Here is a 24767-nt window from a genome sequence, read left to right as displayed (position 1 = left end):
CATTGCTTCAGCGCTCGGGAGAACAGGACACACAAGAAAGCGAAAGATGCCCACCTCAACTGCAGGGCGACATCCCATCCATCTCACATCAAAAAGACCCTCCTCGCCACCTTCAAGATGGAGTCAGCGACGCGTCTGAAGAAGCTGGGTTTTGGTCTGCCTTTCAGAAACCACTCGTACACCGACGCCCATGCCTCGTTCCCCCCATCTTCGAGGGTATCTCCATGGCACGGAATAATACGCTGAATATCCCATTCAGCGACGCGCTTCGCGTCTCGGCGCATCAGAGAGTAATCCGTTGTTGCGACGTAATAGACCAGGCGCCTGGACCATATCGACGATGAATGTGCACGTTTGGCGAATTCTCGTGACAAGATGCCGGCATCTGATGACGATGGATCATATTGCTGGTGGAAGAGAAACATGAAACAGTCAGGCTAGACTTCATCATGAAAGAATTATCAAGAACGAAGAATGATGACGGGTGGTGGTGGGAAATTAAAGAACGTACTTCGGTACAAGCCAAGTTCATCATCAGATCGGATTGGAGGAGAGTCTTGCTGGGCTTGTGATACCAAGCGACGCAGAACGTGATGAATCCTTCAAACAAGACAGTCTCGACGTCCTCCGCAAAATCGAACACATCCTCTGGAGGGTGCCGGCGATTAGAGTAGATGAAGTCCCATCTGATATCCTTCCGTTTCCGCTCCAGACCAGGCACGCCGATTGTTTTGGCGGATGGCCAGACAGACAGATAATCCTTGACGTAGAGATGATGGCCCAGGTCGGCGGCGATGAAATGGACGCCGCCAAGGTCCGTCAGTTTGTCTCTGACCGAATCTTCCAGTTGGATTGGGTTGAGGAGAAGGATGCGACTATCGTGTAGGACTATCGCGGTGGCACGGAGGCCAACGGCGACGAATTTCCGGAAGCCCAAGGGCGCGAAGCGGTTGAATGGTGTGGTGAAAGTGGTGATTGTAGGCGAAACGTCCCTGATCACAGTGGACGTGGTGGCCATCTCTTCGCATGAGCTCGCCGCCAGTACTCCGTAGTAATGGAGAGATCAGCGTGAGTAGGAGAGCGATGACAAAGTGCTCGAGATTGGCGAGTCAGTAAACATCAGTGAACCACAGTAGGGGAATCATATCAACCGGTGTGCGATTGTGTTGCGTGGTACTTGCAGCGGTCAATATGTCGTCACGATTAGGAAGACTCGGATGTAATCCATATATGCAGCTGTCGAAAAGCAACTCGGCTGCAAGTTGCTTGACAGTTCGCATTATTTGGAACGGACATTGCAGTATTTGACCTGGTGAGTGCGACACGATGATTGCACGCAAAAAAAAGGCAAGGCAGGAAAGACGACAGAAGGTCCTGCTGTTCCAACTAAGGCAAGTATATTAAGAGGTGACACCAGGCCACCGAAACTTGAACAACATGCATTCTTTCCAAGAGCCCATTTCTCCCAATCATTGACGACAACGAAGCCTGGCTCAAGGATAGAAATGTTGTAGTCCCACGAGCTTAGCCATACTCCGACCACATTCATGTTGAGTTAGTTTGACGCCTGCCGTTCTGACCAATCCCCTCAGCATACTGAATTGTATGAGCATTGTTGGGCGGACCTCTGATGGCGTACTTGTTGCTTCTGATATGGATGCGTCGCCTGAAGCTCCAGTTTCGGGCTTCAGGGTCTCTTTTAGCCTTCGACAATCAGGCCTGAACAGGATATGAATCCAAAAGCATCCCAAAATCAATATAGTTGTTGGAAAGTCGTCCGAATGCTGCATCGACTAGCTAGATGCGTGGTGAAAACCTTGACCGAACATAGTGGCAGGTAGATCCGTGCTCCCATCCTGGGGCAGAAATTCGCTGCGGTCGCAAGTCGTCTCATGTCGCTTTAGGCACCGTCATTGCTGACTGTAGGCACATTCTGTGATTTCCGTATTTCCCTTCTTTCCTAAATCGATGTTCTCTAACATCAAGGCCGAATCAACGCACAGTCTTCACCTGCCCTTCTGCTCAGCACTCTCTGGCAATCGACACTTTTCACCAAAAGCCCTTCCTCATTGAAAGTCATCATATCAATCGACTCCTTCCTCATACCACCCGGCAGGCCGCTAATCTCGCTACGCACCCACACTTTGTGCTGCAGTTCATCCACACAGGCCTCTTTGATATTCAGTTGAACCCCAGGCATGCGGTGCAACGCAGCAGCCCAGTCTTGCGTAAATGCGTCCCTTGAAAAACTTGGAGGCTCGTCTTCGTGTTGTGACATCACATCCGCAGAGATGTAGCGGTTCAGTTGTGAGAAGTCGCGAGAATTACATAAGGTGGTGAGGATCGTGCGGGCAGTTCCTGACAGGTCAACGTAAGTGTCGGATAGGGAGCTGGGCGAGGACATCTTCGTTGGGCAGAACAAATAGTATCTGGTAGTATCTTTGCCGATTGTGAAACGTTTGTAGTAGTTTTGATGGATGCTTTGACGTGTTGCTGATCTGTGATGAACGATGAGTAATTTGTGGTCGTCCTCAACTTTGCACTGAGAAACTGTTGAGATGCGGGATCATTTGATAATCAGGAGACGGATATGCCCGGATAGATATCTCTTCTTGATGATTCCAGCGTGCGATTTGAGAGATGTTTACGGAGGCGTGCACCAAATGTAGTTGCCGCGCTAAAGTTGAATGACGAGGACGTCAAAAGACCATTTATTTTCTTTTCCGTTGCTCCGGACAACTGTCCCCGGAGATATCGGACCTCGATTCTCGGCCCCTAACTCTCGCCTATCCTTTACCATTAAGGCACCTAAGTGGATTACCTTCAGTTAAGACTTTAGTTAAGGCTGCCTAGAGCAAAAGAAAATCTCATGTCAGGTTGTGATCCTTCGTCATTCGATCTTAGCGCGGCAACTACATTTGGTGCACGCCTCCGTACTCGGTGTTTAGTATCCCAATTGTCCGATCTGCGTGCGTAATTCCTTCACTTCTTTGGTTGACGAATTGTTTGAGAAGGCCCGAGCTCGTACAGAATGCGATTAGATGCCTTCGGAGGCTCTGGCTGTGCCTGGGAATAACAGGCGTTCATCCCCCGGACTTAAGAATAGACAAGCTTTGGGGCCGGATGCCTGCGGCTGATAGGAACCACTATGGGCCTAGCGTGCCTATCAGAGCCCCATCATGCCCTATTGTTCGGCCACCAGCCGGAGGGCTGGCCCCGACCACGGCGCCTGTGTGGACCGAGCCCAACGGTCTTTATCATAGTCGTCATCGACGTCGAGAAAATGGAAGTGTCATGACTTAGGCAGAAGCATGAAACTCTCAACTCGATCTTCCGTGGGTCTGTGCAATCGTAGTACTTGCCCTCTCTTGCATTCAGCGCGTATGTGAGAAGCGAACTCTGGGAATGGTGCTAGCCAGAGCCTTATTCGGATGGTATGGGTACACTTTGTCCTTAGATCCGCCGTGAGCATCTTTCATGAGGTCTGAAAGATGTTCAACGGAAGACTCGCTGACACGGCAAAGTTGGGCATGTCCACCACCTCAGCCAGCTTCAAGTCAACCGCCACACTTGCAAGCATATAGGCTTCAACGCGAGTCAGACTTTTGGTTCCTGTCAGATAATTGATGATGCCACGAACCGCTTTGCGCGTAGCCTCAGGCAAGTCTGAATCGATTCCCAGGGCTGCATAGCACCCACAATCCTCGAAACCAGGTATGGAAACCAATGGTGGAGAGAAATAGTGAGGGGATGCCACCCAGTTGTGGTTCTTCCGTACTGTAAAGCGAAGAGTTGCGCGCATTGGGGTTTCGATAGCAGAGCCACACACTTCACCGTCTCCCTGGGCGGCGTGACCGTCTCCGCAACTGAATAGTGCACCATGCGTCTGAACAGGCAGATATAGCTTCGAACCGACCGTAAGGTGACGGCAGTCAATGTTGCCGCCGGTCTCAAGGGGTGGTATGGTAGAAAATTCGCCGTCGGCACCCGGAGCAACACCCATTTCGCCCAGAAACGGTCGAGTAGGAATTCGGATCCCTTCCCTAAACAAAGCATATGGCTTGTCCTCGAATTTCGATAGTGCCCAGATCTTGAGGCGTGGGTCTGGAAATTCGTCGGCGAGTAGGCCAAATCTGGGGACAATCGCCGTCCAACCCCAGTCTGCGGTTTCCAGGTCTAGGACTTCAATCTCCAAGGCATCGCCAGGCTCAGCTCCGTTGATGAAGATCGGCCCAAACACTGGGTCCGCGAGATCTACTCTGAATTTTGCTATATCATCAGCTGTAGAATTTTGCGTGATCTGGCCGCCGCTTCCGTCGATGGTGTCGAAGGTCACAATAGCCCCCGAGTCCACCGTCAAGGCAGGAGGAACTGCTTTGGACCATTTGAGGTGATTTTGCCGCCGATTGATATGGAATGAAGTGGCAGCCATCCTCCAAACTTGGCCAAGTGGTTCTTTTTCTTGTGAATTGTGAAGTTTTGGGCGATCACTGTACTTGAGCTGTCATTAGCGTCTCCTCCTTCCAATACAATGCCCTGCGTCGGTGAAAATCGTGTCGAAAAGACTAGACCTCCAAGTAGAGGAGGGAAATGAAATGCTTCCTGTCATCTTCAATCTCATGGAGCAGTAAGAAGGTGTGTCATGGGGTGTCTACAGCCACTGTCATCCAATGACTCCGTCTTTCTCTTGAGTTTGACGAACGTAACGTGAATCGGGCAGGTGAGATTGCACTACGTCCAATATAGGCAGGAGGTTAGGTAGAGCGAGGTGAGGGAGATAGTCCAACCGAGTCAGTCATTGTTGAGCTGAAATCCTGATATTTTGTCAACATGACTCCGATAAACAGGGTTACGTCTTGACCACTACTCTTCTCCATTGGCAGCAGAGTTCGCAGACTTGTGGGCGTAGATATCTGGCAAGACATGATGCAGAAGCCAGATCCGCAGTCAAAGATACCGATGCCTTATCCAGACTCTACGGTGAAGTGCAATTTTAGCAAAGCGCAAGAGTCCTGCTTCGCCGGAGTCTACGTCCTCGTCCACCATCGCCGTCGCCATTGTTACCGTTCTGAGGAAAGCACACTTTCAGGCATCCCATATCCACAAATATATTTACGCCTGTGGCCAAAGGTCTTGCACGACGCTCCTGGATGTTGATGACAGTCCAGGATATGTTCGTCCCGGCTGGCCACCTACCTTGTCGCGGTTGGATTGTCTCCTGCAATTTCAGATGTCATGTAGGGCTTTCGTTCTCTACGAACCGTTCGACAGCCTAGACTTTAGGGCCATGAAAGGTCCAGATGGAGGAGTTTCATCCAAAACGAGCGTTGATGCTGACCTTGTAGTGAAGGCTATATAAGTGCAAGGGTTGAACTCTCCCCAGAGAAAATCACCCACCTTCAGCAGTTGCCCTCGTTCTTTGGCTGATGAAAACCCGTCAATATGCTACGGATCTCCCTCGTTTCCCTGATCTTCGTCCTTCATGCCGCTCAGGCTGCTCACACAAATCTTGCAACTGAGCGAACTCCGTGGACAATCGGACAATCCGTCAACACATCCAGCAGCATTTTTGTCGGTCATGCTGCGCCAAATGCCACAGAAGTCTCCGAATACCTTGGAATTCTTTATGCCCACGCAGCTACCGGCAACCTTCGATTTGCTCCGCCAGTGGCCTACTCGAGCAGTGATGCCTTCAATGCTACCAGTTTTGTACGGCACATTATATGTAAGGGGTGTTTCTAACGCTCAAGATTGCAGGGTCATGCATGTCCTGTCTTCCAACGTACACCAGGCTCCTCGGGAAGTAGCAGCAAGTCGACTAGTGTCAACCTGACCGCAGCCGGTCTGTATACATCAGAGGTCAACGGAGAAATTGGGGTGAAGACCAGTGAAGACTGCCTATCACTCAATATCTGGACAAAGCCCCAGGCCGGATCGTCTCCCAAAGCTGTGATGCTTTGGGTATACGGCGGTGGTTTCACGTCGGGTAATTCGAACAAACCGCTCTACAACGGCCAGTTTCTGGCCAATCGAGAGGATGTAGTCGTCGTCAGCTTCAAGTTCGTCTAGCGATGCCCTGTCCCTCGCTTGGAAAGACCTGACAGCACATCTGTAGTTACCGTGTCAATATTTTTGGCTTTCCCGGGACACCCGCAGGCTCTCAGTGTCAGAATGTCGGCCTTCAGGACCAACGCATGGCTGTCGAATGGGTGCGCGACAACATCGCAAGATTTGGCGGAGATCCAAAACGCATAATCCTGTGGGGGCAGTCCGCTGATGCCATGTCTATTGGCTACTATGCATACAGTTACACCTCCGATCCCATCGTTGCCGGCTTCATACAAGAGTCAGGGACTACCTCCGCGATTCCGGTACTCAACGCTTCCGGCAGCGCCACCATCTGGTACAATGTGACGACCCATGTCGGTTGCGGAAATGCCTCATCCGATCCCTCTGCTGTACTCTCCTGCATGCGCAACGTGAATTACACCAACATCCTGAACGCCCTCGATGGTCAAAATTTCTATCCTACCATTGACGGCCGACTGGTATTCAATTCCTCCGCCTACACCTCCCTCAGCCGCGCAGGAAAGTACATTCAAGTTCCGCTTCTCATTGGTAACAACGACAACGAAGCAGCTATCTTCCGGGTCGAATTCGTTGAAGCTGGCAGTCAAGAGCTGGACTCCCTTTCTCCTGAGCCGTCCTACACCGACCGGCGCTTTGCCTGTCCTGCCGCAGTTCGCGCTAATGCTTCGGTCTATCACAAAGTCCCAACGTGGCGATACCGGTGGTTTGGGCTCTTTCCCAACACGAATCTCACCGCATATCCGGACTCAGGCGCCTATCATGGCAGCGAAATACCCATTATCTTCAACACTACTCCTGGACCCTCGCAGAACACCAGTGCAAATACCAAGCGAGAAGAAGCACTCATTGCATACATGCAGGGAATATGGGCAGCTTTCGCGAAGGACCCAGTAAATGGACTGACGAGGCTTGGTCTTCCTCGCTTCGATCCAACGGAAGACACACTTTTAAGATTAGGTTGGGATAATGACGTTGGGCCTCATATCTCAGCTGCACAAGTATATGATGCTCCGTGCGGAGACCAATTCCTTGTTACGGGTAGTGCTGATGGGGCCGACGGCACTGACGACGAGGGAAGCACCACCGCGGCCTCTGCAAGCGGAACCGGAAGCACTTCCAACACGAGTACCAGCGCTGCTGTCAAGGTCCGCGGATCTGGCTTTTGGTGGTGTCTTTGCATGTTTGCGGCTACAATCATTGTTTGTATATCGTAGTGAGGCACCGAAGAGGCCTTGCATGCCACTGGAGTCCTAGCGAAGAGGCGGAGATGAAGAAGTGTGCTGGGAGACATTGTGCGCAGTTCCCAGAGGCGTCGAGGTCCGCACTCACGGTCGGAAAATTCCTGGCGAAACGATAGGGAAAGCGTGTGACTTGGCATTTCGTGGTTAGGGCATATACTGTGCGTGCATGTAACAGATATAGTCGACGTGGTTGGCTCAGGCCATGGGCGACGCCACATTAGCCGGCTCGTCCAACGGCATACCAGCAATATCGAATGGCTTACACATCAACGTCTTCCATTCCTTCGGCAGAGCTGTAAAAGTCTTCCTGAGGCCACGTTCGGGCACGTCACCTAGCCACCAGACACTCTTGAGTCGGCTTGCAAGCGCGAAGAAATAAGCCAGGACTAGGAGTGCCCGGGGGTTGTTTGCCAGGGCCATCTGCAGAAAGGATTTAGGCACGGTTCCCGTGAAGCCGATGACTCGTACGCAGAGTTTGGAATCGGATTCTCCTGCTTCAACGGCCCTGCTTAGTTTTCCGATATAGCCGATAGCAGCACGGATCGACTTCGTCTGCTGTTGTCCTCGTTATGCTCTTCGTTGATGTTTTGTAGCTCCTGCATTGCCGTGGAGTGGTCGATGGGATAGACTGTCCCGTTGCTTGCACGGCCTGTCCATGGCTGCTGGTGTGCCATTCCGCCGTGCGGTGATTCACTACTTCTTGGTATACGGGCGTCTTCTTCAGGGTCTTTGCTGCTTCGGAAGATGGACTCTGCCGGATCCAATGCCACGCAACCATGATGACCTCTCCGCTACGGTGGCTGATGCACATGCCCTAGATAGGGATTGGAAGCCCAGCTGGCTCGCCGCCATGACTACTAGTGGTAGTAGTACTAGTAGGTCTGTCGCTTATATCCTGAAAGTGGTTTGCGAGGATCGGGATGATCATGCAAGTCAGGCACAGAGCGACAACGTTGTCCACATTCAGCTTGAGTCGGTCCATGCCTGTGCCAGTGCCGCCACCCTGGTTTAGTTGGTGCAGGACAATGCCAAAGTAGTATTTCGCGGCGATGTGGTACTGAGTGGTGTGCGGACTGAGAGTGCTCAAGTGTGCCGATGAGACTGCCAGGATCGCATACAAAAGGGTGTCGTGTTCGAAGGCTATGACTGGAGCATGCACCGCCCATCCCTCGCTAGTCTGACCGGGCATCGTCTTGCAAGTGTGCGAAGTGAAGTGGTGTAGTAAACGCATTTCGAAGTGCTTGGAAAACAAGAACTTGCCAGGGCCATGGCCATCGTCGCGGTGGGAACTGGGGACTCGGAGTAGTCCTACGTTGGCGGGAAGAATGCTCAAGGCCCGTGGGATATCAGTACCAGTAGTAGTAGTGATAGTCACGGCCGCAGGGGCTTTTTGCGAGCGGGAAGATGAGGTGGTAGACGTGGTAAACGCTTGCGACGTGGCGAAGTGCCGGAATTCTCTCGTGTAGTCGCACTCAACGTCGAACCGCCGACATGCAGAACACTTCGGGCGCTGCTCGTCGCACTGCTTACAAAGGCATCGTCAGCATCTGTCCCGGTACCGGCACTGCCACCTCACGGGGGCAGGTGGAATCTATCTCTTGTCCGGCTGTTGGGAGGAGCACCCTTCACGGGCTAGTGGGCTATCTTTCGCCTCTCCATCTTATGATGGCCATGAGACATATGAGCTGCCGATGATGGCAACCGGATTGCTTGGAAGCCAGGATGCTCTACAGGGAACTCACTTTGACTCGTCGAGTACGACAAGCGTCGCAGCCCGTCTTTGACTTCCTGTAGCCAAGGCGACGAGGCTTGTGACCGCTTGGAATCCCGATGCAGGCAATAAGCCTCGATTTGGCGTGGTTACGAAGAGATACTCGTATTCGTGAGATATTCGTCGGACATTCAGGTCAGTAAGGGGTCATCGACCAGCATTGGGTTGAGTACTCGGTACTCTTCGCCGTCGCTATCGTACGGCTCTCCTTTTGAGGAATACATCAGATATGGGATTTCAAATACCCCGTGTCGAGCCGAATCCATAGGGCGCCTGAATCGTTGGCTCAAACACAACACTAACTTGTATGTACTGCCGTGCAGGGGTTGCCAGACCGAGCAGTACGACGTTAGCAGCAAGTCAATCTCCTTACGTTTTTCCTCTAGGACGATCCTTCTGGCTATTGCGGTCATTGTAGATGTCGACCTGGACATGCTCGAACATAGCAGCAAGCGATCAAGATGGTTTATGGAGACGATTCCGGAGCGACCCCGTCAATTGAAAGCGACAAACACCTCGAGAAGAAAAAGTAAATCTAGACTCGATGTCCCACCACGCTATGCGTCCCCCCTACCATCTTCCAGCGGGTGCAGACCAAGAAATATCGGGCGTGATTTCAGATCGCCATTCAGTGGTGTGATACCTCGAAATCTCGATGATATTCCGCACCTGGACCCGAAATTCTTTATCATCCTCACGCAGTATGCTGTTTTCCACCACGAAGGACACAACCAGTTCCAATCTCTCTGGGACATCCTCCGCTAGTCTGACGAGGAGCGTGAATCTCACGATCTTGCTCCAATTGGTTGCGGCGCTCGACCCATAACTGCTGTACGTTGTCGGTCGTGACGTCTTCCCAGTTCCATAAAAAGCCTTCTTCTGCTTTCTTATCGTCGAAGATATCTTGGAAGAAAGACCACTTGCTCGAACTATCACTTCTCTCCGTGCTGAGGTTCCGCTCCCAATATATGTAACGAGGGTGTGTGAAGATCACTCTTCTGAGACTCCGGAACATGTGAAATTGATTGAAACAGAAGCTTGATGAAGCGATGCTGATCAATTGAATCATGTCGCGGCTGCGGAGAGGAAGGACCGAAAAATAATGCTGCCTTCTGTACCGACGTCTGGGGGGATCCTCCGGGAACATTACAGAAAAATAGTTTGCTGGTTCAGGCGTGGGATAAGAGGATTCTTCGTCGGACAACAAGCGCGAATGCTCTCGATCGAACTGTTCGATTTCCTGCATTTCCTCGTTCAGGTCCTCATTATCAGATTCCAGGTTGCCGTACTCAAAGGTGTTCGCCGCATAAAGACTGCTCACTCCTTCTTCGTATGCTCTCCGACAGACGTACAGCAACTGTGGCTCGATATCCAGAACATCCTTCAAGAGGCGAATATGCGCATCGGCGGTAAAATTGCAATTGTTGAAGATCACGTTTGGCGGGAAAGGGGGGCAGTAGACTCTCACTTGCCACGGCGCAGTTAGCAGAAAACGACAGATCAATGTGGTAGCCGTGCTTGGAAGATCGAGGAGACGAAACTCTGGCGGAGGTATAGGCTCTGCTGGAAGACGGTGAGCAGGGCGTCGACGCCGGGTAAGCCAGAGATGTGAAGTTTTCTTGTCACAGCGGCCGATTTTTGGGGTTAAATGTTCAGATATCGTTCGCAACTGAAATGGGTATACCACTTTGAGCTCAGAGACGGTCTGTCGACTCCGGGGTATCCTTGACCCTGGAACAGCTGCTGGGATAGGGACGTAGCGACGGCGAGTTTGTGCATGTATATACTCGACAAACGGAGGGATGTTAGTCATCATTTCGATACTTCACTTGTAAGTGACTCATTACTGAGTCACTTGTAGTCCGAAGAAAGTGAAGAGCGTCTGAGTCGGATTGTCGGTAGTGAAGCGCGAATATGTTTGGCCAACTATGCCGTGGACGAGAGTTGGGCCACTGTAGACCGCAGTAAGCCGAGAAGTCTGTTAGGTGCCTCGCCCGCGGTCGTTATTGCCAGCAGGGCTACGACAAGGCTTCACTACCACGGGATTTCGGGCCGAGGCTCGAGTGGATCTCTCTTAGAATGAAAATAAGGCGTTGTTCTTTCGACCTAGAGGATAAATTGCGAGAGCGCTGATCAAGAGGCCCACTGAAAGCCCAACGGCGACTTGGATCATTTGGGCGCCAACACTGAATGACTGATATTGATTGTCCGCATAAATTTGCTGTGCGTTGACTGTTTCGTTGCTGAACAGTGGGACCGTAATTCCAGAGATGAGGCCGCCTTGCGCCGCGATTCCACCAGGCACAAGAACCATGATACCAGCGATGATGGATGCGAACGCGAATCCGTGCCGGGAACGAGAATACAAATGTCCCAAGACCCCTAGGGTGAACGCAGACGCAGTGTCTGCGATTTGTGCGGTTGCACGTTGGCTGACAAAATAGTCTACCGTATAAGCAGCGGAGCCGAACAAGACCTGAAGAGGGATCTGAATTGGTCTGCTTCGAATCAACATGGCTTGAACCACAAGGTAGGTAGGAACAAGCACAATTTTCCAGCGCGGGTCAACCCCGCGTGGACAGATGGCTGACGTAGGAGCATTTGGGTATATAACAGCCCACAGTTGCGAGCCGACGTTGATGCCATAGCCTAGGAACAGGGAGTAAATGACGGCATAGAACAGCCTCGTTGACCCGGCTGTGACTGACTTTGACTGCAACTCCAATGCACCACATAAGACAATATATCCTGGCAATAAGGTGGCGATTGAACTCTCTGCAATTGCTGCGAAGCAAAAGTATCTCTGATCCGAACCGCCAATCGAGGCAAAAGCTCGAGCACCGAAGGATGTGATGACTGCGGCTGTGACCTCAAGGACATTCGTGTACAAGGGGTTTCGACTTGTGACGACAATCTGCAGAACTCCAACAAGGCTTCCTAGGGCAAATGCCGCTGACATGTCGGTCCAGTACCCCTTGAAAGCCCAGACGCTGAGTAGTGCGCTCGCAACACCGTACAGCGGGACCAGGAACCACGGTTTGTAAAAAGGTGGTGAGTCTATCAGGTCGACCAGCTTCGTCTCGGCTTCCTCCAGGGAAATCTCGCCGTGAATAAGGTCCTTATAAAGTCGGAAAGAGAGCCCCAGGCGGCCGACGTCCAGGCCTTGAGCTTTGACAAGGGTGGTATACGAATACCGAGTCGTGGGATCGGAGGGGTGAAGAGCATTGATGAAGCATATTTCGGTGCAGCCAACAATATAATTGACACGCCCGTCGAGGTCAAGAGCTTCGAACAGATTGATCACATAGTCCTCGATGCGATGCGAAGGGGCGCCGTAAAGCATGAAGCAGTATGTCAACCGTAGCACAACAGAGCGCCGAACGGCCACTTCACCCTTGATTTGCACATATTTAGCTTCTTTCGTTTCCTTCGAATGGCCTATCTGGTCCTTCAACGTGTGCAAGGCTCGCGACACGTCTCCTGAATGGAATCCGAGTTCCTGGCGTTTCCACGGTGTGTTTGACGTTTCGGAACCACTTTCTGAGCCGGACCGGGAATGAGCAGTCGGGACTCCTTGGCCCAAAGCGGGACTTGAAAGCGACAGAGAAGAACCGACGAGGTTGGAAATCCTTGCACGCCTCTGAAGTCTCCTGAGCGCCCGGATGTCGATTCCAGTGTCACCAATAGAATTGGTGCGTGCCAGATTTCTTTCAGATGCACCGTAGTCACCCTTTAGATCGCTCCAGTAGTCTGTCAACAGTTTGCGGAACCCAGGACGTGCTTGCTTGGAAACGTCTCTATCAGGATCGGGTGGTGAGAAGGATTTCTCGTATGATGGCTCGTCGTTGCCTTTGCGCCGAGATGACTGAATGGGTTGCGGAAGCCCATGCCAGGCCCTGGCCCTCGAAGCTGTATCTGGGTAGTCATGTTGACGGGTCTGAGGAAGGATTTCGGCGTGCGGCAATGCAATCGACGGTAGCCTGCGGGCATCATGCTCGGCGAGCTCAGGTGTTCTTACATGATTGCGAATCGCGTCATGGCCAGTTGGGGGCTGAGCGAACTGGCTCGTCGAGGGTAAGATTTCGTCCTCGGACGAATTTTGCATCACCGTGACCATGTCCAGAAAGTGGCGTTAACCAATGCTGCTGTCGACGATATCCCAGCGTGTCAAGTTGCAGGCACACGAAGTGAATGTCTGGCAGCTTGAGACATCAAGGGAGGAACGATGCGTAGTTGCGCGCGCCGGCCAACACCCAATCCGCAGGTACTGGGTTTTGTGTTTACATGTTTGCCTTTGTTGAGACTGTCTGGAATGTTCTCAATGCAGTAACTCAACGCAAGGCGGACATTTTTTGGTGCTGCGCCAGGGTTTAGGCGTCGCATGTGCGCATGCCACAGATGTCAAGCCGGGTTCATAGTTCCTCATTGTGCAGACTTCCAGAGCTGTACAGCCTGGGCCCTAAATTGATGGTCGGAAGGTTAAGAGACCTTTCGCTGATTCGTGTTGCTGATTTCGCCATTTCTTCTGTTGCACGCAGCTCTTTGCTAGCTCTGCAAGACACTTTTGCGGATAGGTAATCTTTCCTGTGGCTTATCGTCGTGTGAGTTCATAGAACCTGTGGCTCTGCTTGATGCTGCGCGATAAGAAGGGCCGAGTTCAAAGAGTCAATTTCTTCAGAAATATGATGGATTCAAAAGTCATGGTGGCAGTAGTGACGGAAGTAGCGATGCGTGCCACCTCTAAGCATCGGCAAGAGTTGTCTCAGGCTCACTAGGCTTGTTCTATAGGCTTGGATTGGTTGATGGATAGGCATCCCAAGCCTAAGTCAGGCTCATCCGGCTGGCCATGATGAGCCTATGCCGCTGATGGCCTTCTATTTACAGGGGCCCAGTGCCTCACTTCGAAAAGGACTTGGTGGCCGAGGTCACTTTCAATAAATTTCCACAAATAAACGCATACCTCATGCCCTTCTTCAGATCCGTTGCCTCTGCGAAGACTCTTCCTCATACATGTCCAATGTCCATCCTGTTATCTTCTTGCCTGCCAAATGTGTTCCAGCGCTCTCTTGAAGTACGGCAAGAACATTTCCGGATCCTCGCTGAACGGAAAATGTCCTAGACCATTCATCTCTTCAAACACTGCACCCTTAATTTTTGCGGCTGTCGCTCGACTTGCGTCCACACTACAACTATAGTCGTACTCGCCAGTGAGCATGTACACCGGACATACCTGCGTATCGATCTTCTTCATTCGATCCCGGCCGTCCCAGCCTTCGAAATAGAACTTCAGGTCACCGGGAAAGATCCTCGCTGCTTGAGACGAGTAAATCCACCAGTTCAAGCGTTTATATACCTCCGGAGAGGTCGGCGAGATCATTCCGCACACACGCTCCGGGTTAAGCACCGACTCGTCGCCCGCGAGGCCGTATATTGATTGAGCTTGTTGTTTGGGCAGGTAGTCGCACGCCTCGCAGGGGATGACGCCGCCAACATACAACTCCTTGGCGCGAAGGGCGACAGCAAGGCATACTTGTCCGCCCATGCTGGCTCCGGAGACGATGACATTCTTCAAATCGAGTTTGGCGATGAATTGTCCTATGACGGCAATGTAGAAGTCCTCGGAATTCGCGTAGGATAGTGGGTACTGCTCTGTTCCAGGGAATGAGCGTCCGTGGCCGGGCAGGTCAAAGGCGTACATCGTGCATGATTGCTGTAAGTCTTTGCTCATCATCATTGAATGAAATTGTCTCGAATCTGCGCCGGCAGTGTGGAGGAAAAGCACTTGCTGTTCACCTCGGCCCGACACTTCGTAGAAGATCTTACACTTCCCTATAGGCATGGAAGAAGAAAGGCCTAGCCAAGTATAATGTCCGCGGATGGAATCGTCGTCGCGTTCGTCGTCGGGGGCGTAATCTGTCAAAGCAATTCCCTCCTTCCGAGGAGGGTGCATTCCGTAGCGGATTTTGTCCAATATGAGCCGCCATAAGTGGGCGTGCGTTGTGAAGGCGGTCAAGTCACCATCAACCTTGACGTTGGCCTCTGTGCCTAGAAGCCGAAGCATTCCCCAGTATGACTGGAAGGGACGCTTGGGGATCGCCGAAAAGAACTGCCTCCAATGGTCGGCTTGTGCATAGAGTATGAATTCGGACTCTGATGACGACGACGACGACCGGCTCTGCTGCGTTGACTCTACTCTCGTGTAAGCATGCTCTGGTTTCTTGTTATCATGATCGACGGTTATGACAAGGCCGTCTTCAGTGTCAGCACATCTCACAGCAAAGCAGCATACGACGCCAGCTGAGGATGCTTTGTACTCATGGTCTTCATTGATGGCAGCCTCAAAAACAGTGAGCCGCGCTTTCTCCACGGAAAATACGTCCGTTCCGCCCTCCATTTTCACGTACAGGTATGTTGAAGAAACGCTTCCTTTGGTAAGAGGTGGAATGGATTCAATTCTTGAAGAGCGGTCCTCACCCCTTGGACTGTGTCGGCTACGGAGTGCTCGATCTGCGGAGGTTGGAGTTGGGGGTGGTGATGACCCCGCTGCTCTTCCAGAGTACTGCCTCGGATGTCGTTGAGGCTTCCCATCACGGTGGATGATGGCGGTATGCTGTTGCCCGTACGGAATGCCTATAGATCTATTCATCACAAGTCAAAGACCGCTTCTCTGTGGCGCAGATCATCTGTCTTACTCTTCATAGACAGCCCTGATCTCCTCCACATACAGATCCTCAGCGGCACTTCTCTTGATCGTCCCCTTCATCGTTCCTGGCAATGGCTTCCCTTCCTTCACAAAAACAACATGTCTTTTGGGCATCGAAGCCTTCGTCGTCGACAGGGAGTTGCACGCTTCCATGCTACGCCAGATCTGCCGTATGTTGCTACTGTCCGTCAGATCGCCTCGTCATTCTTTTTCTTCACAGCACCCTCAGCCAGCTCAATAATGACAGCCGAGTTCGCTCTCCCTCGGCTCACAATCACTGCTTCCTTTATTGCCGGATTTCCCATAAGGTGCTGCTCGTATCTGGCGGGATGTGAGTTATGGCCCGAGTCCAAAATGAGCATATCATCAGCTCGCCCTCCATACTTCCAATGATACTTCTTGCCCTTGTATGGATGCTGCGAGAACAAGTCGCCAGTCTTTCATCCCTCTAAGCCAGGAAAGATCCAGAAGACCGGTTGATAATATCTCGACAGAAGCTTCGCATTGCGGAGCATGACGGCCTCATATTTACCGTCGCCCATGTCGTCCCATCGAAAGTTCGCATACTCAGAGCTGAAGTGGTAATATTGCCAGTCTTCCCATTCTGTCGCATATGCCAACGGCGACATAATCTCCGTGTGACCATAGCGGGCAACGAGTCGGGTGTGTCTTGTTAGGGTATTTCCGACGTCGTCTGGAAGTGGCCCTGAAGCGCCATGTTTCAGACGCGCTCGCAAAAAAATGAAGAAAAACTCACCACCTGCATAAGCCACATATTTCAGCCTTCCAACCAGCCTCAGAGCTCTTTCCGACTTGGCCAACTGCGCGCAGGTGGCCGGCGTAAGCATGGCTGCGTCAAGGTCGCCGAACGTGATCATCCCCTCGAGCACATCCAGAGACAACGGGTTGCTCCTGGTCAAGTACAATTCACTTCCCCAGTACACAGGGAGAAGGTAGAGAACCTATACTTCGTCCATCAATGCAAGATGAGAAAGCCAGACCCAGTGAATGTCGAGCGCGTACTTAGGTAAGATGACAATTTTTGCAAGTAGCTGAAGACAGCAGATGTTCAATTGGCGCGCAATTCAAGATCATTCGATCAGATGGATCCTGTTCCGCTCGTCTATGGGCGGCAAGGAGCAGCGTGCATCAGCGAATTGATACGACCGCATGGCTTGTGTCGGAAAGCTTTCGTGGATTGGCCCATTCGCAGTTACAGCGGTATCTGTTGCTATTGCAGTCCATGGCGTGACAGGCTGAGCAGATACAAGACGGCGGTACAACGAGAAGTTCCGCGGTCTTGGATGCTGTTTGCTTCCATTCTCGACCAGTCGGCAGCAGAGACAGAACAATCCCAGCACTTGACCTGCCAACCAATCAAAACCTCGCACCGGAGCAAGACGAGGCTTCGACGACAACGATGTGGAGAAACACAGAGTACAAGGACTTAAAGATAGAAAATAGCCACGGAAACCTTGGCCGTGAAAGTGGAAACGGAAACGTTTGAATCAGCAAAAGGGCAGACGCGTAGCTGATTGGATTCAGGTGTCTTTTCCGAGCAGCTTTTCGTGAAGCAGCAGGGAAAGACGAAACAGGGTCGTCCTCTCTCGAGTCTCTGGCCTCTTGTGGGGAGCAGCAGGACTGGCGAGATTGGGAAATTTGATGGGGAGTGATGGAGATGTTTGACGGCCAAATTTCTGGTGTGGAAAGGCACGAAAGGCTGATGATGGCTGGGAAAAAGATTAAGACGTCGGTCGCTTCATTTCCGACTCTGGGACGTCCATGCAGGAACCGCAACTTTAGACGGAGGCTAAGCAGGCTAAGCACAAGCTACGGACCACTAACGACTCCCAAGCTTATAACAGGAGCCAGCAGCCAATTAGACGTGGTTCCCCCTGGAACTAGTGCTGGACTGGGGCCGTACTTAGCACTGTTCAGTCTTTCCATGTCCGGTCCGCCTTGCCTGTCTCGTTGTGTCTGTCGCAGTCTGTGAAGCTGCGCCCTCCACTGTCCACTGTCGTCCAGTTCTCTCGTTGCTTCAGCCTTTTCCCCCTTGTCCTGGTCCATTGACACGGCAGCTACTTCCTGTTTGACCTTTGTTGTCCTCGTCGCCTTTACAATTATGTCGCGTGTTCATCGTTACACCCGCCCTTCTCAGTAACCACCCTATCGAGTCTTTGCCGGCCTATCCCCCGACCCCGTTCGAAGCGAAAGCATCCTGTACCTCTTCTATTGTTTGTGTGAGGCTGGGAAGGAAGAGAGCTTCAACTCAAGAAACACCAGCATCGTACGGAGTATCCCTACGCCAACCGAGAACGAAAGGTCCTTTTTTCGCGTGACAAGGCGACTCCCTCTGGGCTGTTACGGCATGATCTAAACATTGTACATTCGATATACATTTACGGCATGCGACAGTAACTTCCTTCGGGGTGCGTTCTAAAACCACAGGGCATCCGATGAAATGTCTCGAAACTCCGCTAATACCGCATTTATTCTGTCGCAGGCCTTTCCTCCCTCCTGTCTGTCCCGCTGAGCTTCGCGCCAGCAGCCGTTCGTTTCGACCAGTCGCTCCTTTACAGACTTCCACGTCCCAGTGTATATCAATCATCAGTCAGCTACCCCTCAATCGAAAGAACTGCATATCCCGGGCCTGCCGAGACACAAGAAAATCATCCGTACCGCTATACAGACCATTATTTGAAACGATACCCGCAGACCATTCAGAGTCTCATCTAATACCAACATATACATGCATATACCTGATCATTCGGCACAATGGAGAGACCAGCAAAACGAATGAGAATATCTAATCCAGAAATACGAAATCCCCGCGATACGGGTTCCAGAATGACAGAAGGACTATTCACCTCTGAACTCGGCATTCAAGGCGATGATCCAGAGAGCGCCATCCGTCCTACCAGAACCATCAGCTTGTCCGATTTCCAAAGACGAAACATATACGGGGAATACCAACGCGTGCCACGACAAGTTCTACCACGAGGCAATCAGGGCATATATCTTCGTCCAAGAGCCCCAGATGCCACTGTCACCGCCAGCGTGGTCGAGATCAATGTGAACGATGGCACTTCAGTCTCCAAGGTCACAGAGGTAACAGCGGCTCCTTCTGGGACAGTCGTGTCGATATCGAACGCCGGCTCAGCCACTGTTTCTGTTACTGTACCGGGGCTTACAGGAGCGAGTGATTCAACCAGCGGCGCTGTGACTGATTCTTCTACCCACATTACGAGCACTACTTCTCGAATCTCATCTTCTTCTACCACTGCCACCGATGGGTCAACCACAACCACCTCAGAGGCGAGCACAACTGGCTCACTCCTCTCTGAAGGCCCCACCAATGGCACCACTATCCTGCCAGGCTCGACCATTACCGCCGAGCGCACTGTGACTGTCACAGCCACGTCCACTTACGAAATATCCTTCATCAATGGCACCTACATAACCCCAGAAGCGACCGTCTTCATCACAGGGACGGGTTCGGGGTTGGCCACGGAGTTTGGCACCACCAACACCATTACCGCCGGCAATTCTGTTAGCACATCTGCCACTTTCACTTTTGGCGACCTCACCAGCACGCCATCTCCCACCGATGGCTCTAGTGCCTCCGAGTCTGCTGCAGCATCTACTGGCTACTATCCAGGAGGTGTTGCCCAGACTGGATCACCCACAGATTCCTCTGCATCCGCAGCCAGTTCCAGTTCCTCCGACTCGGGGTCTGGAGGCGGAGACGGTCCGGGGTTGACCCCATCACAGCAACAAGTTGTCGGAGGGGTGGTTGGAGGCGTTGCCGGTGTTGCAGTCGTCCTGCTCATTTTACTTGTTTTCCTGCGATGGTACCGTGGTCGGCTCAAAGCACGTGGCCAACTCCCCGAACAAATTGCGGCAAGACAACTTGGTGGTGATTCAGGCCATCCTTATCCCATGTCTCAACGCTCTTCCAGTGTGCCCTTTGCCGCTGCCGTAGCCTACAACCTGAAGAAGCTCCGGCCACACAGCACCCAGACAACCGCTACGACAGCCACTGGCGCGACAGATCCAAGTGTCAAAGATTCCGAGCGTGGCTTTCAACGAATTGCCGGACGAAAAATTGCGCCTGTCCTAGGCAGTGGTGGTGACCCATATGGTGGGAATTATGGCGCTTTCGAGAAAGACACTATGGCTGGTCCGTCCGACCCTCTAAGCAACCAGGGTCGAGGTCTTTCGGGGGCTTCATTCTATCGGGACAGCGAAGGCTTTTACGGTGGCAAAGGTAATCAGTCACCAACCTTCCCTCCCTCACCAACAACTGCCGCAGTGGGCGGGAGAGCTGGAGACTTTTCATCCTCGCCCAGTGGTCCAGGCTCAAGTGCTAGGGATTTCGCCGACACAGCGCGCAACGGCAGTCAGGTGTCCTTGAACACACCAAGCCGGCCTGAAGGGTATGCGGTGATGCGGCCCAGTCCAGCGCGAACCCCTGTCACACTCAGCCCTGCTGCGAGCTCGATCAGGTTGCCTATCCAACCACCACCAACCATGGATGATGACGCGCCTCCTTTGCCGACTGGACTTTTAGTCCCTGGACAGAATCAACGGGATGGAGTTGGCCGAAGTTTGGCTAGTCAAGATGGGAGTCGCGTGAGCAGAAGCAGTGGGCGAAGTGGAGCAAGGTTCATCGAGAACATGTGAAAGAAGGGCCCCTGTGGCAGACTTCTTTTGTCATATGGTTCCACTTTGGTCTCAAGCGAGGCGTTCGGCGATAATCTGCTTCGACTTTGGCATGAGTTCCCTCACCAGGTGATTTGTTTTGAGTCTTGACAAGGTCTACTATTTGGATCTGGCCGTTTGATATGATACCCGTCATTTACCTCGTAAAGAGGACCGTCAATTTACTTGTTTAAATGTAGCTGAAACATCGTGCAACATTAACAGGAGAAGTGAAAAACTTTTCAATATATACCTCAGCATGGCTGAGTGATATGTGCAATCATTTCGTCCTATCCCTTCCTGGCTGACTGACCGACTGATCTCATCTCTCCTTGATTCTTACCATCCCTAATACTGGTATGGACTGTTCTGCTCAGCCTCGTACACGTACAGCGTCGAGTTGCGCTGATCAGGCAAGAAGTACAACCGCATCTTGCCATCGACCAACGCCACATCGAACGGGTTCTGTGTGATTGGAGTTCCCAGATCACTGACCATGGTCAAGGGCACTTCCGAGTACGGCACCATGGTTTCGATATCGACGACCGCAAGGCCTCCGACGGTCACGTTGTTCGAGTATGTGGCCACGCCCTGCGAATTGTCAGAGAACAGTGTGGGAGACAGATGGCGAGGATGGGACAGAAAGGAAGGAAGGGAAGGGAAGGGAAGGATACGGTCCGAGGTCAGGAGGGAAGACTTACACTGCACATCATGACGCCGTGGTTGAAGTATATCTTTGAATGTCCTAGGTACTTACAATCCTGGTAATCGTATGAAAAGAACGGGTTGCGTGCTACTTGCTTCGGTTGGGTGAATTGAGGATACTGGAATGTTGTCTTGGCCTTCAGATCCCAGACCGAAGCATTACGAGCTCCCCAATTCAAGGTGCTGAGCTCCTGCTTCCGCGTGTCATGCACGATCCCGCCGAGATGGTCGGCATAGTGGATGAGATTCGTGTCTTCCAAGGTGGTCGGGTCTACCGAGACGATGGTCGCCGTGGTATTGGGCCGGTATTGCGCGATGGTCGCCCAGATTTTGTCTCCGTCGTATTCGATTCCGCCGATATGGTACTCAATGGCACCCGGTTCGGTCAGTGTGGCGTCCGCGATGCGCATTCCCTGGCCGTCGTACACGGTGAGATGCGCGTAGCCAGCCCCTGGCGTGCGGTCGGTCCCGTTGATGATGACGTTCTTGCCGTACGAGACGGTCTTGTTGGTCCATTGGCCACCACCGAGGATGTAGCGCTCCTCAGCGATGTTGACCATGCCCTCGGGTTCGCCGGTGTCGCCTTCGAATTTGATCTTCTTGACCAGATTCCAGACGGTCGTGCGGCCCAATAGGTTGAACTGTTCAAGGATGGCCTCGAAGTTGCTGGCTGGGCCGGGGGCCGGGAGTGGTGTGGGCACGAAGGCGACATTGGGCTGGTAGATGGTGATGTTCGCGGCAAGGGCGGATGTCAAGAGAGAGCTTGCTGACAGAGCAGCCAAGCTGGCTCGAGTTGGGAACCTCATCTTGAATCTGGTGATGTTGTGTGTGTCTGATGGGGGAGGGTAGTAAGCAGGGATGATCGAGCAGACCTACGTTATAGTTTTTCTTTGGTTCCAGGACTTCGGAACAGTTTAAGTAGCTCTGCAGAGTGGTGCTTATTCTACGCTAGACGTACTGCATCGTCTTATTGTCGCATGGGATCTCTCGCTTGGAGAGATCGGGATGTAGGAACAACGCTGGTGTTGCTGGAATATGGAGCTAGTGGTAGGAAAGCTCGTCACGTGCAAGGATGGCTTCTCAGATTGGCCGAGCGCAATTCACGATGACGGAAAGTCGTCCGAGTAAATGAAGCTACTACCTTCAAGTTCCCACGTTCCTGTCCTCTACTATCATCTGGTTCTGCACAGCTACAGTCATGAGGTGCTATAGCTTCATGGCTGTGAACCGTAATGCCGGGTTGCCGGCCAAGTCTCGCACAAGACCATTCCAGGAGCACAGGTAAGGTAGGCGATACAGGCACAAACTATCACACCTCACATGGGCCTTCGTGTTACAAATGGACCTGGTATGTCCTGTTCTTTCGCACGTAAAGAATATGACAAGGTCGTTCCGGCTGGGGTAACAGTAACTGGGGCCGAACTTGGGGTTGGTGCTGCTCGAGCCCATTGTCTTGCGGCGGTATCTTGTTGTTGATTCTATTACTGGTACCATGTCTTTCCATCAACACACGCTCCGACCCCCGATATTGTTAGCGGTGGAATACTGGATGGTATAGTATTCGAGACTGCGGAACATACCTTAGTTGCTAGTAGCAGGGGACATTCGGCGGCGTCGATACTAGTACCGGTATGACTCTACGACTGGCCTTGCACCGGACGACTGAGGAACTTGGAAAGCCTAAGTATTGACAAGCGGCCCGACGATCTAACACGGTACCAACTGGGGGCAGGTGTAGGGAGAGGAAGAAAGAATTGAAGACGTCAGCTTTTCAAGGGTAGGCAAGCATTCAACCAAAAACGGCTGTACTCAACTCTTGGTATGAGCAGCAACATCGCCTGAGCCATTTCATCGTTCGGATCTTGTCTTCTGCCAGCTTGTTTCCTTTGGAACCGACCACAGTCTCATGTCGGACTTTGCGATATGTCTCTGCAGTACCTTACTTGTGCTAGTACTGGTAGTAATACTGGTGATAGTACTCTCGGTGTGCATGCATATTCATGGCTGCACATCTGCAATCGCCACACCGAGATCACTGTCTCCTTGTCCTGTAGTAGGTCTCATGTCAGCAAAGTCGTTCCCACACTTGATAACTGTCTAACGGACTCACCGAAATACAAATACCACTTCCCTTTGAACTGGACCAAGCCCTCCGCGAAAACCACCTGATCGACCTGACCCTGCTGCTCATTTCCTGCTTCCGGCACGAGAATCGGCCTCTCCATTCTCGCGACCGGCCCGTCACGCAACGCAGGCTGATACGTAGTAGTATCTTGACTCTGACTCGCATTCAACTTCGGCCTAAAACTGCCCGACGGATCGATGAGCATCTGGCCCACACTATACTGGTTCTGCGGATATCCGACCCTCCCGGTCGTCATGCCATTGTATACGAGCAACCACTTCCCATCGCGCGTCTTGACGGGCGCGGGCCCGGGCTCGATCAGCCTGTTCTCCCACGGGTTGACGGGCCCGGCGAAGTACTCTTCCGCAGGCGGCGCCGTCCAGTTGAGCATATCCGGTGATGTGGCGTGGTAGAAGAAGCTGTCGCCAAAGTACATGTGGTACAGACCATCGGATGACGTTGGCTCCTTGACAATGGCGCCGGATTTGGTGTGGTTGATGCGCGGCGACGGCACGTCGATGTCCGAGTAGGCGACGTCCATGAACCCGTTCGGGGATAAAGGTCCGTGTTTGTGCCAATCCAGTAGGTTGGTTGAGGTGGCCAGGCAGAGTTGTGCGGTCACGTTGTTGAAGGCCGTGTAGGTCACGTAGAAGGTGCCATTGACCCGGACGATGCGCGGATCCTCGGTGCCGCCGATCGTCTCGTACGGCTCGGTCGCGTAGATGATGGGTCGGTCGAGCCGTGTGAAGGTCACGCCGTCGGAGGACCAGGCCAGCCCGATGGACGAGGTTTTGGTGCTGTTCTGTGCCCGGTACAGCAAGAAGATGGTCGAGTTGAGAACGATCGCCGTCGGGTTGTACAGGTATGCGGATTCCCAGTTCGCCTGGGGATTGGGGGATAGGATCGGGTTGTGCGCGTACTTTGTGAAGGGCGCGATGGGAAACAGGGGCGCGGTGTAGTTGGATTCGTTTTCGGGCGTGGATGGAGTGATGGTGAAGGGGATTGCTGAGGCGGGTTGGGAGAGGATGAGAGGCAGATTACTAAAGGTCAGAAGGATGGCGAGGAAGGTATACTGGAGGGTATACTGGAGGGTAGACTTCATCTTGTGATACTATGGTGCTTGCTTTCAGCGAAGTGCTGGGGACCCGGATGTGTGTTGCAGTATAACATGGAGCGAGTGTCTCACTTAGCTAGATACTTACTGTTGTCTTGTTCCCGCTGCCGATTCTTGACGATGGCGTCAAGGTACGATAGCGTTGCAATGGAGCAAGGCACTTGTGACCTCAGATCACGAAGATCCCTATGCATGGCGATCTTCATTCTGACGACCACGAATCCTAGATACTACTGGCAGGAGTACGTAGTAGTGGTTCCTCGGCAATGACAACATTGCGGAGAAGCGAGGAGTTCGGGGTTGATTCCATCATTGAT

The 24767-nt window shown here is 52.4% G+C and overlaps 13 protein-coding genes across 13 annotated transcripts; 2 read left to right on the top strand and 11 right to left on the bottom strand.

The window, feature by feature from the left end:
* Positions 1-83: 83 nt before the first annotated feature.
* Positions 84-1018, bottom strand: PV05_10747 (uncharacterized protein; the record flags this gene model as incomplete). The annotated part of the gene is made up of 2 exons (XM_013454161.1): positions 84-407; positions 512-1018. 2 exons carry the CDS (start codon positions 1016-1018, stop codon positions 84-86), a joined length of 831 nt encoding a protein of 276 aa, XP_013309615.1.
* A 272-nt stretch (positions 1019-1290) lies between these two features.
* On the bottom strand, positions 1291-2572 carry PV05_10746 (uncharacterized protein). Its single transcript, XM_013454160.1, has one exon. The coding sequence runs from the start codon at positions 2402-2404 to the stop codon at positions 1982-1984; it is 423 nt and encodes a 140-aa protein (XP_013309614.1). The 5' UTR covers positions 2405-2572; the 3' UTR covers positions 1291-1981.
* Positions 2573-2833: 261 nt separating this feature from the next.
* Positions 2834-4911, bottom strand: PV05_10745 (uncharacterized protein). Its single transcript, XM_013454159.1, has 2 exons — positions 4868-4911; positions 2834-4814 (listed from the first exon to the last, which is right to left on the bottom strand). The coding sequence occupies exon 2, from the start codon at positions 4430-4432 to the stop codon at positions 3476-3478; it is 957 nt and encodes a 318-aa protein (XP_013309613.1). The 5' UTR covers positions 4433-4814; positions 4868-4911; the 3' UTR covers positions 2834-3475.
* Positions 4912-5442: 531 nt separating this feature from the next.
* PV05_10744 (uncharacterized protein) lies at positions 5443-7304 on the top strand (the record flags this gene model as incomplete). Its single annotated transcript, XM_013454158.1, has 3 exons — positions 5443-5709; positions 5758-6059; positions 6116-7304. 3 exons carry the CDS (start codon positions 5443-5445, stop codon positions 7302-7304), a joined length of 1758 nt encoding a protein of 585 aa, XP_013309612.1.
* Positions 7305-7526: 222 nt separating this feature from the next.
* On the bottom strand, positions 7527-7751 carry PV05_10743 (uncharacterized protein; the record flags this gene model as incomplete). The annotated part of the gene is made up of 1 exon (XM_013454157.1): positions 7527-7751. The coding sequence occupies one exon, from the start codon at positions 7749-7751 to the stop codon at positions 7527-7529; it is 225 nt and encodes a 74-aa protein (XP_013309611.1).
* A 394-nt stretch (positions 7752-8145) lies between these two features.
* PV05_10742 (uncharacterized protein) lies at positions 8146-8640 on the bottom strand (the record flags this gene model as incomplete). Its single annotated transcript, XM_013454156.1, has 1 exon — positions 8146-8640. The coding sequence occupies exon 1, from the start codon at positions 8560-8562 to the stop codon at positions 8146-8148; it is 417 nt and encodes a 138-aa protein (XP_013309610.1). The 5' UTR covers positions 8563-8640.
* Positions 8641-9637: 997 nt separating this feature from the next.
* Positions 9638-11156, bottom strand: PV05_10741 (uncharacterized protein). The gene has a single exon (XM_013454155.1). The coding sequence runs from the start codon at positions 10916-10918 to the stop codon at positions 9797-9799; it is 1122 nt and encodes a 373-aa protein (XP_013309609.1). The 5' UTR covers positions 10919-11156; the 3' UTR covers positions 9638-9796.
* Positions 11157-11176: 20 nt separating this feature from the next.
* PV05_10740 (uncharacterized protein) lies at positions 11177-13219 on the bottom strand (the record flags this gene model as incomplete). The annotated part of the gene is made up of 1 exon (XM_013454154.1): positions 11177-13219. One exon carries the CDS (start codon positions 13217-13219, stop codon positions 11177-11179), a length of 2043 nt encoding a protein of 680 aa, XP_013309608.1.
* Positions 13220-14131: 912 nt separating this feature from the next.
* PV05_10739 (uncharacterized protein) lies at positions 14132-15748 on the bottom strand (the record flags this gene model as incomplete). Its single annotated transcript, XM_013454153.1, has 1 exon — positions 14132-15748. The coding sequence occupies one exon, from the start codon at positions 15746-15748 to the stop codon at positions 14132-14134; it is 1617 nt and encodes a 538-aa protein (XP_013309607.1).
* A 497-nt stretch (positions 15749-16245) lies between these two features.
* On the bottom strand, positions 16246-16653 carry PV05_10738 (uncharacterized protein; the record flags this gene model as incomplete). The annotated part of the gene is made up of 2 exons (XM_013454152.1): positions 16246-16511; positions 16563-16653. 2 exons carry the CDS (start codon positions 16651-16653, stop codon positions 16246-16248), a joined length of 357 nt encoding a protein of 118 aa, XP_013309606.1.
* Positions 16654-17799: 1146 nt separating this feature from the next.
* PV05_10737 (uncharacterized protein) lies at positions 17800-20786 on the top strand. Its single transcript, XM_013454151.1, has 2 exons — positions 17800-18234; positions 18309-20786. The coding sequence occupies exon 2, from the start codon at positions 18581-18583 to the stop codon at positions 20486-20488; it is 1908 nt and encodes a 635-aa protein (XP_013309605.1). The 5' UTR covers positions 17800-18234; positions 18309-18580; the 3' UTR covers positions 20489-20786.
* PV05_10736 (uncharacterized protein) lies at positions 20779-22188 on the bottom strand. The gene is made up of 2 exons (XM_013454150.1): positions 21208-22188; positions 20779-21097 (listed from the first exon to the last, which is right to left on the bottom strand). Exons 1-2 carry the CDS (start codon positions 22015-22017, stop codon positions 20855-20857), a joined length of 1053 nt encoding a protein of 350 aa, XP_013309604.1. The 5' UTR covers positions 22018-22188; the 3' UTR covers positions 20779-20854.
* A 1021-nt stretch (positions 22189-23209) lies between these two features.
* PV05_10735 (uncharacterized protein) lies at positions 23210-24438 on the bottom strand (the record flags this gene model as incomplete). The annotated part of the gene is made up of 2 exons (XM_013454149.1): positions 23210-23259; positions 23322-24438. The coding sequence occupies 2 exons, from the start codon at positions 24436-24438 to the stop codon at positions 23210-23212; spliced, it is 1167 nt and encodes a 388-aa protein (XP_013309603.1).
* Positions 24439-24767: the final 329 nt, after the last annotated feature.

The sequence above is a fragment of the Exophiala xenobiotica genome, assembly GCF_000835505.1.
Source record: "Exophiala xenobiotica strain CBS 118157 unplaced genomic scaffold supercont1.7, whole genome shotgun sequence".
Lineage (NCBI taxonomy): Eukaryota > Fungi > Ascomycota > Eurotiomycetes > Chaetothyriales > Herpotrichiellaceae > Exophiala > Exophiala xenobiotica.
The sequence above is the reverse complement of the archived record's forward strand: the minus strand, read 5'-3'. Positions and strand labels throughout refer to the sequence as shown.